The sequence below is a fragment of the Octopus bimaculoides genome, chromosome 7, assembly GCF_046866305.1.
Source record: "Octopus bimaculoides isolate indiv1 chromosome 7, ASM4686630v1, whole genome shotgun sequence".
NCBI classification, from domain to species: Eukaryota; Metazoa; Mollusca; class Cephalopoda; order Octopoda; family Octopodidae; genus Octopus; species Octopus bimaculoides.
The window spans coordinates 16,314,151-16,329,082 of NC_142934.1; the positions used below are offsets into that span (position 1 = coordinate 16,314,151).

General features: G+C 36.7%; 1 protein-coding gene across 4 annotated transcripts in view; it reads left to right on the forward strand.

Moving 5' to 3' along the window:
- LOC106873381 (uncharacterized) overlaps positions 1-14,932 on the forward strand; it is a 158,460-nt gene that overhangs the window by 131,778 nt on the left and 11,750 nt on the right. For all 4 annotated transcript variants that reach the window (XM_089354874.1, XM_014920722.3, XM_014920723.3 and 1 more), the window contains one exon: positions 13,914-14,001. In XM_089354874.1, coding sequence (XP_089211000.1) covers positions 13,914-14,001 — 88 coding nt within the window. The remainder of the gene's footprint in view (positions 1-13,913; positions 14,002-14,932) is intronic.

Genomic DNA, 14,932 nt, shown 5'->3' on the forward strand with positions numbered 1-14,932 from the left:
TCTAGGTGTATGTATGCATGTATATATGTATATACGTTGTTTATGTGTTTCCATATATGCTGTTATGGTATTCACAATTTGTGTGAGTGCGTGTATTCATGCACATCTGCATGTCTGTTTTACAAGTCTCGGTATGTATGTATGTATTCATACATATCTGCATGTGTTCATACAAGTCTGTATGTATGTGTGTGTATGTGTGTATTTATGCATATCTGCGTGTGTGTGTGTGTGTGTGTGTGTGTGTGTGTGTGTGTATATATATATATATATATATATATATATATATATATATGTGTGTATATATGCCTGTCTGGGATCCATCTGTGTATGTATGTTTGTACTTATTTATTTAATTATTTATTTATTTGTGTGTGTTTGTGCACAATCTGTGTGCACATCTTTACTCCAGCCCCATTCCAGACCATTCCATTCCACTTCATTCAGAATTTCAATTCCCATCCTTTATGCCCTTCTACTCCAGGTCTGCATTCCCCTACACATGCACCTCACTGTCCCCACCCCAGCCTTTCCCATTCTTCAATATTCAAGTACCTACCCCCTCATAGCCTCTACCCTCCACACTTCAGCTCATTCTCTTGCCATCACTTTAATTAAATTACATATTTCTCTGATATTTCCTTCACGTTTTGCACTAACACCAATGGTCAGTGGAGTTTTATTTAATTTTTTTTTTCTTGCTACTTTTCTTTTTTTAAAAGTTTTAACACATTGCTGATATTTTGTGATTTCTCTTTGCTTGTGGGGCTTATTATCATAATTATTATTATCATCATTGTTCTTGTTTTTATTATTGTATTTATTATCAGTATTTTGAGAAACAATTGTTATTGTGATAATGTAAACATTATTATTTTATTTTATTTTAGAAACTATTATTATTATTATTATTATTTGCTCCTGATTTATTCTTCACAGCTGCTATGTATTCTTACAATTGATTTTCTTCAACAGCCAATCAATGGCCACTGAATCAATCTAAGCACAAATGGATTAATTGGTCAAGAAAAAAAACAAAAAAACAAAAAAAAAAAACCCAGACAAAACAAAAATACAACAAAAATACAACAAAAGTTAAACAAAAGCACCTTTCCCAAATATTAACATACTATCAGCATAATATCATAACCATCAACATAATAATGGTAATCAATTTTACTGTACTGCCACTACTACCATCACCCATTATTACTGCCGTTATCTTTTACATTACCATGACCATCACCAATGTCATCACCATGACCACTACCAACAACATAAAAAATACAATACCACTATAGTTGTAACCGTCATCACCGCCACCACCACTGATCATCGTAATCATCATCATAACCAATGCTATCATGATTGTAATGTAGTGGCACCACTGCTGCCACTACCACCACCACCACCACCACCCATCATAACCACTCCCATCATTACTGTCACTGCCACCATTAACATTTGTGTGATTTGCTAGAAATGGTAGCTGAATTCTCACAAATCACAATCCTACTTACTACCTTGAAAGATGACACATTAGGCGCATCTTTCTATAAGCCGTACACTTAATTTCCCAGGTAAAAAATAGCGACTTATTCACTGGAAAATCCAGTACTACAGCTGGATATCCTACCTGTCATCCAACGCTTTATAGAATATACTGGATATACTTTATTGTCCCACCAGCACTAGAGCAATTAATCCTCTGCTCTAATAAAGTTATTCAGTGTTACTGTCATTATAGTCATTATCGGAGAAACATTTTTATGACAAAAACATAATTACCACCTGCATGTGCCCCAGCATGGCTGTAGTCTAATGACTAAAACGGGTAAAAGAGGAGATACTAAATATATACATGCTGTTAGAAGGCATAATGATGGGAAAGTTTTTTGAAATCAAATCTTTCCATAAATTTGTTATGTTGAAATATGTCATACTTGAGTGAAAAGCGCATTGTCACTGCAGTAATTCATAAGAATGGTAGATTGTTTCACCTTTGTTGAGGCTTGTCTATGCCATGCACTCAATTGTCACCTGCTAAATCCTTTAGCATTTAAACTGGCCATATCTGGCCTCTCACATCTACCCTACAATGTCATTTAAAAAAATAAACAGTCACACCATCGAAATCTCAAAGCTACAAAATAGTACATAGTTTATTCAAAGCAATGTGAATAACTAAGCATTGCATTTGATAAAGCAATCTGAATGCTTAAAGGTTAAATGAAATTTGTGCTTCAAAATATAGAAAATGGTGAATAAAAACATTCACTGGTATTGTGGAAGTTTGCCAAGCTGTAGAAAAAAACTTGGTGTACACAATTAAAATAGCTTTAAACTAAAATCACCATCTGCATATCATACTAAATGTACGCACATCATTAAAAGGCATGAAACAGTGGAATTATTGGAGATAAAAGTTTCTTTGTAGATTTGTTGTGTTAAAAACAGTATGTATATCAGAACAAGAAAACATCCTTGCTCTAGTGATTTATGAGAAAGACTGACCTATTTCACCTTTCTAGAAACTATTCAGTGCTGTGCACCTGATAGTCACCTGCTTAAAGGAAATTCGTACAATTCATGCATTGATGTATATGCAGAGGAAATAGAATAAAGCATTAGTGGAGGTGCATGGCTTAATGGTTAAAGTGTTCGGCTCATGATCATAAGATTGGTTTTGATTGCAGGACCAGGCAATGTGTTCTTGAGAAAAACACTTCATTTTGTGTTGCTGCAGTCTGCTCAGCTGGCAAAAATGAGTATTCCTGTGACAGACTGGCGACCCACCCAGGAGAAAATATATGTGTCACAAAAATTAGAAAACCAGCCCTATGATTCTATATGACTCGAGAAGGAATTAGTGAATAAAATATTCACTGATATTGCAGAAGTCTGCTAGAATTGCATATACTGAAAGAAAAATCATATTCAAGTTTAGGTTAGAATGTAAAAGACCTTGAATCTGAGCCAAGTTAATGGTGGAAACTGTGACAAAAAACTTAGCCTGAAATGTCAAGATTTTTGTGTCACCCCACCACCCAAAATCTGGCATACAAGCTTAACAAAATTTCTAAAGTTCACTAGACTGTGATATTTTGCAATGCAGGTTATTACTCTGTGCTGCATGATGGTTTTCATCATGACTGTTTTAGGGTCTGATTGAAGCATCACCTTACTGTGTATCTTGGCTGGATCTTCTGTACTACATCTCTCTATGTGCACACAGATGCATGAGATTTGGGTGGACGAAATGGATGGGTGTGCAAAGATTTCAGATAAGCGGATGCACTTCCTGTTGCTGTTAATTACTGTGTTACAGTGAGGCCATGTGCAATTATATTGCACACCACATAAAACAAACAAACAAATGACAATAGAATAATGAGGGAGCCTCAATATTGTTGCTTGATCTGCTAAAAAGTGCAGCATAATTGCCCTCATATAACATTTACTAGCTTAAAAAAGAGGGAGGTTTACGTTAAACAAAGGAGCTGTAGCTACTCATAAAAAGACAATGGTAACAGTTTGAATGCATTTAATCTTAAATTTCCTCGCTCAGAGTTGCCTTAGGGCTAAACAATTTGTGGCACTCCATCGGTTACGACGATGAGGGTTCCTGTTGATCCGATCAACGGAACAGCCTGCTCATGAAATTAACATGCAAGTGGCTGAGCACTCCACAGACACGTGTACCCTGAACGTAGTTCTCGGGGATATTCATCGTGACAAGGCTGGCCCTTTGAATTACAGGCAGAACAGAAGCAGGAAGTAAGAGCGAGAGAAAGTTGTGGTGAAAGAGTACAGCAGGGTTCACCACCAACCCCTGCCAGAGCCTCATGGAGCTTTAGGCGTTTTTGTTCAATAAACAATCACAACACTCTGTCTGGGAATCGAAACCGCGATCCTATGACCACTAGTCCACTGCCCTAACCACTGGGCCATTGTGCCTCCACAAATAACAACTAGCATAAGTAGAGGTACTGTCATTCCATATTAGTATGGCTTTTATTTTGAATGCATTTTGAAACAGTTTGAATGCATTTAATCTTAAATTTCCTTGCTCAGAGTTGCCTTAGGACTAAACAATAACAACAAACATAAGTAGAGATGCCATCATTCTATATTAGTCTGGCTTTTTATTCTTAAACCTTTCAAGTATAGGAATCTCTACCAAGATTTTATTCTTTGTTGGCATGGCAATCAGGACCATTGATCCACACCAGCTGCCATACTGCAATGACTGCACCTATTTGTGGAAACCTCATTTAAGGCTCTCATTATTTGGGCTGATTTTTGTTTGGGTTTCTGGACCCCTTAATTTAAGGGGTCCATCTTAATTTTCATCTCTTGCCTCCTCTGTGACACTATTTTGAAATTAGATTTTATTTTGGATAAATTCTCTGTTTTGTCACCACCTCTCTCCACAAATGTATTGATTAACCCCATTTTTCAACTGAAATTTCTATGAACTCTCGGTAAACTTTGTCTTCAGGTCATTGAATATCTTATTCACCTATTCACAAAATAATTCAGTGTTTATTGTGTGAAGGAGCTGTTTGAATATGTTGGCAGATTTGATTTAATGAAATTCACAAAGTTACAAATTATAATATACACCTGTAATAGATAAGTATATAATTCTATAGATCAGGTAGTTTATTATATACACCTGTAATCATTCTGTATTGGGCAGTGTAATATAACAACCATTAGTAAAGAAGCTATTCCATAGAACATGTCATTCCACAGGTACATTGAATGATGGTGAAATTGTCATTCTGTATAGGTGAGGTGTTTATTATACATTCATGTGATCATTGCAGATGAGGTTCTCTTAGCTCTTATATCCTTCAGTGCTGTCAGCACAATGGGCAATGAGCCTTCTCCAAATATCCTGTTTATTTGCTTCCTCTTAGCTCCACTCAGACCAACTCCCATCGTCTTTATTGGTCTTCCATTTGATTTTCATCTTACTTCTGGTGTCCACTCATCATGATGGTAGCATCTCTCTCCTGTGGTAATTGAAGCACATGGTCAGTCAATAAACCATATCTACTGCTTGGTCACCATTTTCTGCAAACTTCCTATGCCAGCTCTTCTCATAAGCATTGATTTATTCACCTAAATACTTTAATGGCCATAGTCCAATGACAGGAACAATTAAAAGATAAAAATCAATGGTAGAGTAGTAGTTATTCTGAAGACATGGCTTAGCGGTTAAGGTATTGCACTCACGATTGCGAGATTGTGGGTTTGATTCCCAGACTGGGCATTATATATATATATATAAGATGTGGCTGTATGGTAAGAAGCTTGCTTTTCAACCACATGGCTCCAGGTTCAGTTCCATTGCATGGTATCTTGGGCAAGTGTCTTCTACGATAGCCTTGGGCCGATCAAAGCCTTGTGAGTGGATTTGGTAGACGGAAACTGAAAACGGCCCATCGTATATATATATATATTTATATATATATATATATATATATATATATATCTGTGTCTATCCTCCCACCAGTGCTTGACAACTGGTACCTGGTGTGTTCGCATTCTTATAAATTTGTGGTTTGGCTAAAGAGACTGATAGAATAAATACTTATAAAAAAACATAAGTACTGGGGGTTGATTCAGTTGACGAAAGATCCAAGACATTGCCCCAGCATGGCCGCAGTCTAATGACTGAAACAAGTACAAGAATAAAAGAACATTGAGCAGTAATAAAGAAGTTTCTAATTCTATAGACTACATGGTTTGTGATATACATCATTGATAAAGAAGTTGTTATTCTATACTGATCTAGGTAGGCTTTTCTTTATATATACAACAGTGGCTGAGAAATTTATAATTCTATAGACCAGGTGGTTTCATTATATACATCATCGATAAAGAAGTTGTTATTCTATATACGAGATAATTTATTATGTACACCTCCTGTGGTTGTGAAATTATCTCAAACTAGGTTATTTATTATGTACGGCAGTGGTTGAGGTTTGTTTTCTCAGATTAGGGTATATAAATTTTATATACACACTCGTGGCAGTGTTGGTATTATTTCAGGTTATTTTAAAATTATTTGGAGGACGTTGCTGTTAGTTGTGTAGCGCTAGGTTAACAGTGATCGAGCAGATTTTTAAACAAAAGTTTTCTAGTTGTGACAATCTCTACACTGTCCTGTGTGTCCTTTTTAACCCTTTAGCATTTAAACCGGCCATATCCAGCCCAAATATTTTACCTGTTTTATATTCAAACTGGCTAGATTTGGTCTCTCACACCTACCCTATAATGTCATTCTAAAAATAAACAGTCACATCATTGAAATTTCATAGCTACAAGATAATGCATAATTAATTCAAAACAATGTGAATAAATAAGTATTATATTTAACAGAGTAATCTGAATGCTAAAGGGTTAAAGTGATTTGGCTGCTATTTCTACCAGATTCAGCAGTCGCGTAGACACTCCCTCATTAGCTTGCTACCTGGCTGTGTGAATAAGTACAAAGTATTTCTGGTACAGTTACCTGCAGTAGATTCTTCTCTGCCCAGGAAGACTTAAAATATGAAACCTGTGTTAAGGGTTTCTGACATCTGGATGTTGTTAAAATTGCGGATCTGATTGATATTGTGGGTATTGTTTGAGACTGTTAACCAACAGGTTTTGAGTTCAGATCTACTGCAGGTGTTTTATTGTGTAATTTGGGCAGTACATCAATTTCCACATGCCTCAATTCATGCTAGTTGTATTGAATGATGTGGTGAAAGCTGATTATAAGCTAGAGTTCACACTGGAGCATTGGACAAAATGGTTTGTGTTATTATTCCAGCTCCCATTGTTTAAAGTTCTAATCCCACCGAGGTCGGCTTTACTACTCATTCTTCTATGGTTGATATATTTATCAGATCTTAATGTAGGTTTTAAATCTTCCTGGGTAGAGAAGAATGTATTGTAGGAATCTGTCTCAGATATGTTTCGTACCTATTCCGACAGCTTGGTAGCAGGCTAATGAGAGACATCTTCATGACAGCTCAACTTGTTAAAAATGGTAGCCAAATCACCCTCAAACTCTACTGTTTAAAAAAAAAGATGGTTAATTGTTAGAATCAACAGAATGTCAGATGGACACCTTGCATTATTTTTCCTGGTTCTTTGCATTTTGAGTTCAAATCCTGCCAAGGCCTACTAAGGTCCTTGACTTAATCCCATTGCCCAGATTTAACACGGCCATCTGAACCTTGGGTACCTTCAGTATAAGTCCACTCTGTTGCAAGCATTTGTGTCAGGTTTGAAGATATCTTCCTTCTACTTTTCCACCATTGTCGAAGGCCCTGGGAAGGATCATGGGAGCCTGATTTTCACCATGAACCTGGAATCAAGCCCTGTTTAGTACACCTGTAATCACCCTACTTCTGTGGGTTTCGATGACATCTGCATATTTACTTTTTCTTGGCTCTCTGCATTTACATGATAAAAGTTGATACAAGCATTTAGGCTATTCAACAACGAAGATAATTATTCTGTAACTAGTTGTCATCATTATTTTCACATCCACTTTTCCATGTCTGTATGGGTCGGATGGAATTTGTTGAGGTGGATTTATCTATGGCCAAATGCCCTTCCTGTTATCAACCCTCACCTGTTTCCTAGTAATATTTCCCCATGACTGGACATGATTACATGGAAGATTGAAAATGGACAGCGCTTGCATGTCGGTGGCACTCGCTTGCAACAACCATGTGATGTCAAGACAAGGAGATAGTAACACACACATATACATACATACATATATTTATATATGTGTTTGTATACACATAAATACACAGTGAGAATTTACAAAATCAAAAGCAAAAGATGAAGACGGGTATATAAACAACAAACAGATGTGTTAGATTAATGCCTGGGAAGTGAGAAAGTCTTTTACGTTTCGAGCCTATGCTCTTTGACAGAAATAAACAGGGAGAGAAAATAAAAAAGGTTTAGTGGCTAGCGATCTATCATGTGTGTATATATATATATATATATATATATATATATATATACACACACACACGTGCACACACATATATATATACACACACACAACGTGCTTCTTTTAGTTTCTCATTTCTTTACTGCCCACAAGGGGCTACACACAGAGGGGACAAACAAGGACAGACAGACGGATTAAGTTGATTATATCGACCCCAGTGCATAACTGGTACTTAATTTATCGACCCCGAATGGATGATAGGCAAAGTCGACCTCGGCGGAATTTGAACTCAGAACGTAGCGGCAGACGAAATACTGCTAAGCATTTCGCCCGGTGTGTTAACGTTTCTGCCAGCTCGCCGCCTTTCAGTTTCTGTCTACCAAATCCACTCACCAGGCTTTGCCAGAGCCTGGCATTATAGTAGAAGATACTTGCCCAAGATAGTGTGCAGCAGGACTGAACCCAAGACCACATGGTTAGGAAGCAAACTCCTCAACCACACAACCATGCCTGTACCATATCATTATACGTAATAGAAAACAAAATTGCTATGATTACATTAAAACCAACCGAAAAAAAAAAAAGTCAACATTATTAGAGATACAGAACAGAGTTAGCTACTTCAGTTTCGTATTCAGTCTTTTGAATCCAAAATACAAATGCCACACAGAGAATAATACAGAACTTGGTGCATTTTGGGTGTTTGTATATAATAAATCACATTTGTTAATTAATTTTTCCTCTTTTCTTTTTTTTTGTTAATGAAATCCTTGGTGAATACAGTTTTAGCTTTTGTATCAATTTCTGAAAATATATATATATATATATATATATATATATATATATATATATATATATATTTCACTGTAATTTGTCTAGTTTAAGGCTTTCGTTTTCACCCTCTGACTTTTGTTAAAATGTTGAGGTTATTGCAACCTTTTCCACTTGTGAGTCACAATCTGTACCTTTTTTTATCGTCTGTTCAGTTGGGAGACGTAATAAATGTCTAGAAAGAGATGGAAAATGAATTTTATTAAATTTTCATCACATATATATATATATTTCTCTCTTTCTTCCACGTCCTCTCTGTATATCTCTCTGTTTTGTTATTCCTACTTCCTCTCTCATTCTCTCTTTCTCCCCCCTCCCCCTCCCCACTTTCTGTATTTCACTTTACATCTTGGACTTTTTCAAAAAATTACTCTGTTCTGCTTTTCTATCCTCTTTTGTATTCTAAAGTTTTATTCTTTGTTTTTCTACTTGTTCTTTCATCTCTCCTGTCTCTTTCTTTCTTTTATTTCTTTCTCTCTCTCTTTCTTTCCCTCGCTCTCTTTCTTTCCCTCGCTCTTTTTCTTTCTTTCTTTCTTTCTCTCTCTCTTTCTTTCTCCCTCTCTTTCTTTCTTTCTTTCTCTCTTTCTTTCTTTCTCTTTCTTTCTCCCTCTTTCTTTCTCTCTTTCTTTCTCTTTTTCTCTCTTTCTCTCTCTTTCTTTCTCTTTTTATCTCTCTTTCTCTCTCTTTCTTTCTCTTTCTCTCTCTTTCTTTCTCTTTTTCTCTCTTTCTTTCTCTCTCTCGCTTTCTCTCTGTCCCTCCTTTTTGATTTCACTCATCTCATTCATTTAATAATGACAAACATGCCCCACATATTCACACGCACATCACTACATATCCAATCATGCATGCATATATAAGTATGCACACACACATATGCAGTCATGTACAAGTACACATGTACTTGCAAATACTCAAGTGTGCATACACATAATATATAAACTACATGATGAAACACACACACACACACACACACACACTTACCCACCTATGAAAACACATTGACTCATACATGCACACAAATACACTGACTCATGCACACACACACACACACACATACTCAATTACTTACACACATGCACACGCATAAAAAAACATGCTTATTCAGGTAAGCATACATCTGCATGTATGTACACATACACAAGTATCTGCTCTTATGCACATGCACTGTCAGTTACGCACATGGTCAAATTAGATACACACACAAATGCATAAATATACAGGCGCAATGTTGACATTTACACACATACCCAAATTGCATACACACACACACACACACACACACACACTCATACACACACGTTTACTTGCTCAAATACCTATATGCATTTACTCGTAGGGGTAAGGGTAGGTGTGTGTTTCATCATGTATGTGTGATAGGTTATATAAACGTACAGACACGTTGACATTTACACATATACCCAAATTACTCATGCATATACACACACTCACATGTACACACACTTTCATGCACACACACACACACTTGTTTACTTACATGCATACATATACAAGTGCATAAGCATACATACACACAGACATGGTGACATTTACACACACACACACACAGACACAGACACACACACACACTCTCTCTTTCTTTCTCTCTCTTTCTCTCTCTCTCTCTCTCTCTCTCTCTCTCTCTCCCATTTACTCAATCAGAACAGCGTAATCAACCATAATTTAAAGTATAATTGTGACTACTAAAGAAATATATTTCAAACTACCGTACAACACTGGTTCCTTCCCTTCCTCCACTCTTCCTGCTACTATTTCCTCTTCCTAATTCAGCCCCACCCTGATCCCATCCCAGTCTCCTATTGTTCTTTCAGCCCTTGTTCTATAATTCTCATCCCTGGAACCAGCTATTCCACACCAGACACAAAACATTAAAATTCTCTTGATTCTGCATATCTGCTTCCCTGACACTGTCCCCCCCCCTCACTGTCTTTTGTTGCGCTACAATAACTCTCATGGGAACAGCTCTACCCTACCACATTGTGCCAACTTCTGCTACATTTCCTACTCCTACTCTGAGCACCCTCAAGGCAAGAAGTTGAATGCTTATATGGACAGGCCTTGAACTATGAGCTACAAACAAGTTTGAGAATGCATCTGTCTCTCTCTTCTCCCCCACCAGCCTTGAAACCCCTTAAAAAGAGTTATGAACCCTGCCTTCCCTCCTGACTAAGGTGTATATATGTGTATATACAAAGGAAATATATATATATATATCTAGCACCTTGCTGTATTCAAGAAGGTTTGTACTCTGCAGCAGAAGTGTTAAGACTGATCCTTCTGGTGGTATGGAGTACTTGTGGCGGTACTGTGTAAAAGTACCCGTATGGTGCCAAGTAGAGGCACTTGTGTGACACCATGTAAAAGATGCCTGTGCAGCTCCACATGAAAGCAACCATGCAGTGCCACATGAAAGCACCCAACATACTATAAAGTGGTTGCTGTTAGGAAGGACATCCAGCCGTAGAAACCCTACTAAATCGGACTGGGGTCTGGTGCAGCTCCCCAGCTTGCCAGCCCTGGTCAAACAGTCCGACCCATGCCAGCATGGACAATGGATGTTAGAAATTGATGATTATATATATATATATATATATATATATATATATATATAGACGCAGGAGTGGCTGTGTGGTAAGTAGCTTGTTTCCCAACCACATGGTTCCGGGTTCAGTCCCACTGCGTGGCACCTTGGGCAAGTGTCTTCTACTATAGCCTCGGGCCGACCAAAGCCTTGTGAGTGGATTTGGTAGACGGAAACTGAAAGAAGCCCGTCGTATATGTGTGTATATGTATGTGTGTGTATATGTATGTGTGTGTATATGTTTGTGTGTCTGTGCTTGTCCCCCCCAACTTCACTTGACAACTGATGCTGGTGTGTTTATGTTCTTGTAACTTAGCGGTTCGGCAAAAAGAAACCGATAGAATAAGCACTAAGCTTACAAAGAATAAGCCCTGGGGTCAATTTGCTCGACTAAAGGCGGTGCCCCAGCATGGCCGCAGTCAATTGACTGAAACAAGTAAAGAGAGAGATAAGGTTGACCCCTAATCATGATCTATAATCAAAGATATTCACATATTAAATCATCAAATATGTTCTCAAGGACCTTTCTACCAACCTGAAAATGGCCATCCCACCTTAACACCCCCACCCCCTCCGCTCCAAATCTTTTTACCATCTCCTGCTTTACCACTTCCCAGCCCCTGGCTAATTGGGACCTCATGTCGCCCTTCCTCATTTCCATCAACAATGTAAAATGTGAAAAATGTTCCTGCCACCCACCACTAACTGGAATCAGTGAATGAGTAAAACTGTACCAAGGTTGACATTAAAAATCCTCGTAGAATAACTTACATTATTATTATTATTTTGTAATAATAAATATATATATATATATATATATATATATATATATATATATATATATATATATATTAATATTCTGTGTCAAAGTATTTTGATGTAAACAATCAGGTCATTGCTATTCTACTTCACACACATTTTTAATCATGTGTGTGTATGAGTGAGTCTTTATGTATGTGTGTGTATATATATATATATATATATATATATATACATATATATATATATATAAATAAACACACACAACACCTGAATATATCTAATGTATGTATATATATATATATATATATATAATACATGCATACACACCACGCATATGCATACATCTATATGTGTATACACAGACACTCACATACATCTATATATATAATTCATACATACATACGTATATATATATATATATATATATATATATATGCTCACACAACACATACATACATCTATATGTGTATGCATATATATATATATAAATATATATATATATATATTTGTATTATACATACGCAACACGCATATGCATACATCTCTATGTGTATATATACACACACTTGCATACATCTATATGTAAAATTCATATATATATATATATATATATATATATATATATATATATATACAGAGAGAGAGAGAGAGAGAGAGAGAGAGAAAGAGAAAGAGAGTTGTCTAGGAATCAAGAATCCATCTGTCAGAAAAAAAAAAAGGAAAAAACTTGTATATTTATCAATAAAGTGGTTATATCACTATTTATACAACAGTATTATAAATTTATTTCAGGTGATTTTTACCAATCAGTTTTTTTCATGACTTATGGGCAACCTAAGATGGCACTCATCAGAGGTGCTGGTATGCCAACTATATCAGAAGGGAATTTGCCATATTTTCCATATGAATTCCCTTGATGAGTGGTGTCTTAGGTTACCTTTCTAACTCGTATGTGAGACTAATTGACTAAATCAGCTGAAATGGATCTGTATTACTTTATAATGCAATATTAATATATGTATGTATCAATATTTTTGCTCAAATTGTACTTAAAATGATGTAGATTTTGTGTTTATTTGGATAGTTGATGATCCACCCTATTGCTGTTCAGAGTTTCATGATATGTAACAGTGGTTCTCAGCTAGTTTTTTTATCAATGAACCCCTTTGATTACTATTTTATTCTGGTGGACCCCTATAGCCATTCAAGGTTTAAAACCTAGTTTTATAGAGACTTCTTTCCAAATTCTTATTTTGTTTTCTCATGTTTACTTGCAATATAGCACTCTCTGAGAGGACACGTTTCGGTGGCCAGACATATGTTAAAGCTATGTAAAACAGCTGTTTCTTGCAATGAATACGACTAAAACAAAAATTTTTTCATAGACCCTTGATGTGCTACTGTTGACCCTCAGTTTACTATTTTGCTTGTCTGGACCCCCAAAGATCTTATATGGACCCTGGGCCTCCATATGCATGCTGGTTGAGAACTATTCATATATATGACCAACCTACTACAACCACTTCTCATTCGTCACCTCAGTGGTGCTTGATTGAATGCACATGGCTTCGAACTGTAGAAGCAACTAAATGAACAGCAACTGAGTTAATCATCAACTACACACACACACACACACACACACACACACACACACACACACACACACACACACACACACACTAGAATGTTTATAATTTCAAAACCAATTCTGTAGTGTCTTTGTATTTCTTTTTCTATCTCTATCTTTAGATTTGAGCTGTCAGCAGATATGAGGAACGCTTGTGAGATACTCCACATCTATCTGGAAGATTCCACCCGGGTACAGACTAAAGAACTTGTAAGTAGTTTCCTCTAATCACTAGTGTAGCTAGAGTGTGTACCTCCTGCGGCTGACCTTCAGTTTTATGCCCCTTGGCCTCTCCCCAAAAATGCATATTTCCTACAGCAGATCCAGAAGTGGTGCTGCCCCCATAAAAGTGCCGCCTGGGATGGACCACCCCCTCCACTTCACTATATACTAGTGCTTCTAATGTGTCAGGATGGGCTGTAGTGTGTCTGTGTGGGAATAAATGCAGAGTGGCTCAGTTGGTATGCTGTTGGGATTACCATCTGGCTCACAGGTGTAGGACATGGGTTTGAGGCACCTGTTTGCTTTATGATCACTATTTTAGATTGAGTTCCAATGCACGGCACTTTATAAGTATCTACTGCAGCCAAGAGTTATCCAATAACTTGTGAATGGAATTTTGTAGACAAAAACTGGGCTGTGGAAGACTTATGTATTTGTGTGTGTGTATAGGTATGTATTTATGTATCTGTGTATATTTATATTTGTTCACACATACACAATACACACACACGCACATTTTATATACATGTGAATGTGTGTGCATGCATAAGGTCTATTTATGTAATCCAATAAAACTGTTGTTCATGAATGAATTGTTTTATGCAGTTATGTCATTTACATTGAAACCCTTAACAGGCCTCCTCCATTCTTTTCCCCATTAAAGAATAAAAAAAAAAAGCCAGATGCATTGTGGGGATTTCAGGGTGATGGAGGAGGGGAGATAATTCTAATTTTCAGCTGAGTGATGTCTCTAGTGCGTGTGTGTGTTTACATACACACACTCAGTGTGCTTCCATAGAATTTTCTTCTTCCAGTTCCATTCAGAACTCTGTTATTGACTCTCAGGGCTATATTAGATGATGCTTGTTGAAGGTGTTGTACAGTAAAACTGAACCTGAGACTATGCTGTTGCAAAGCC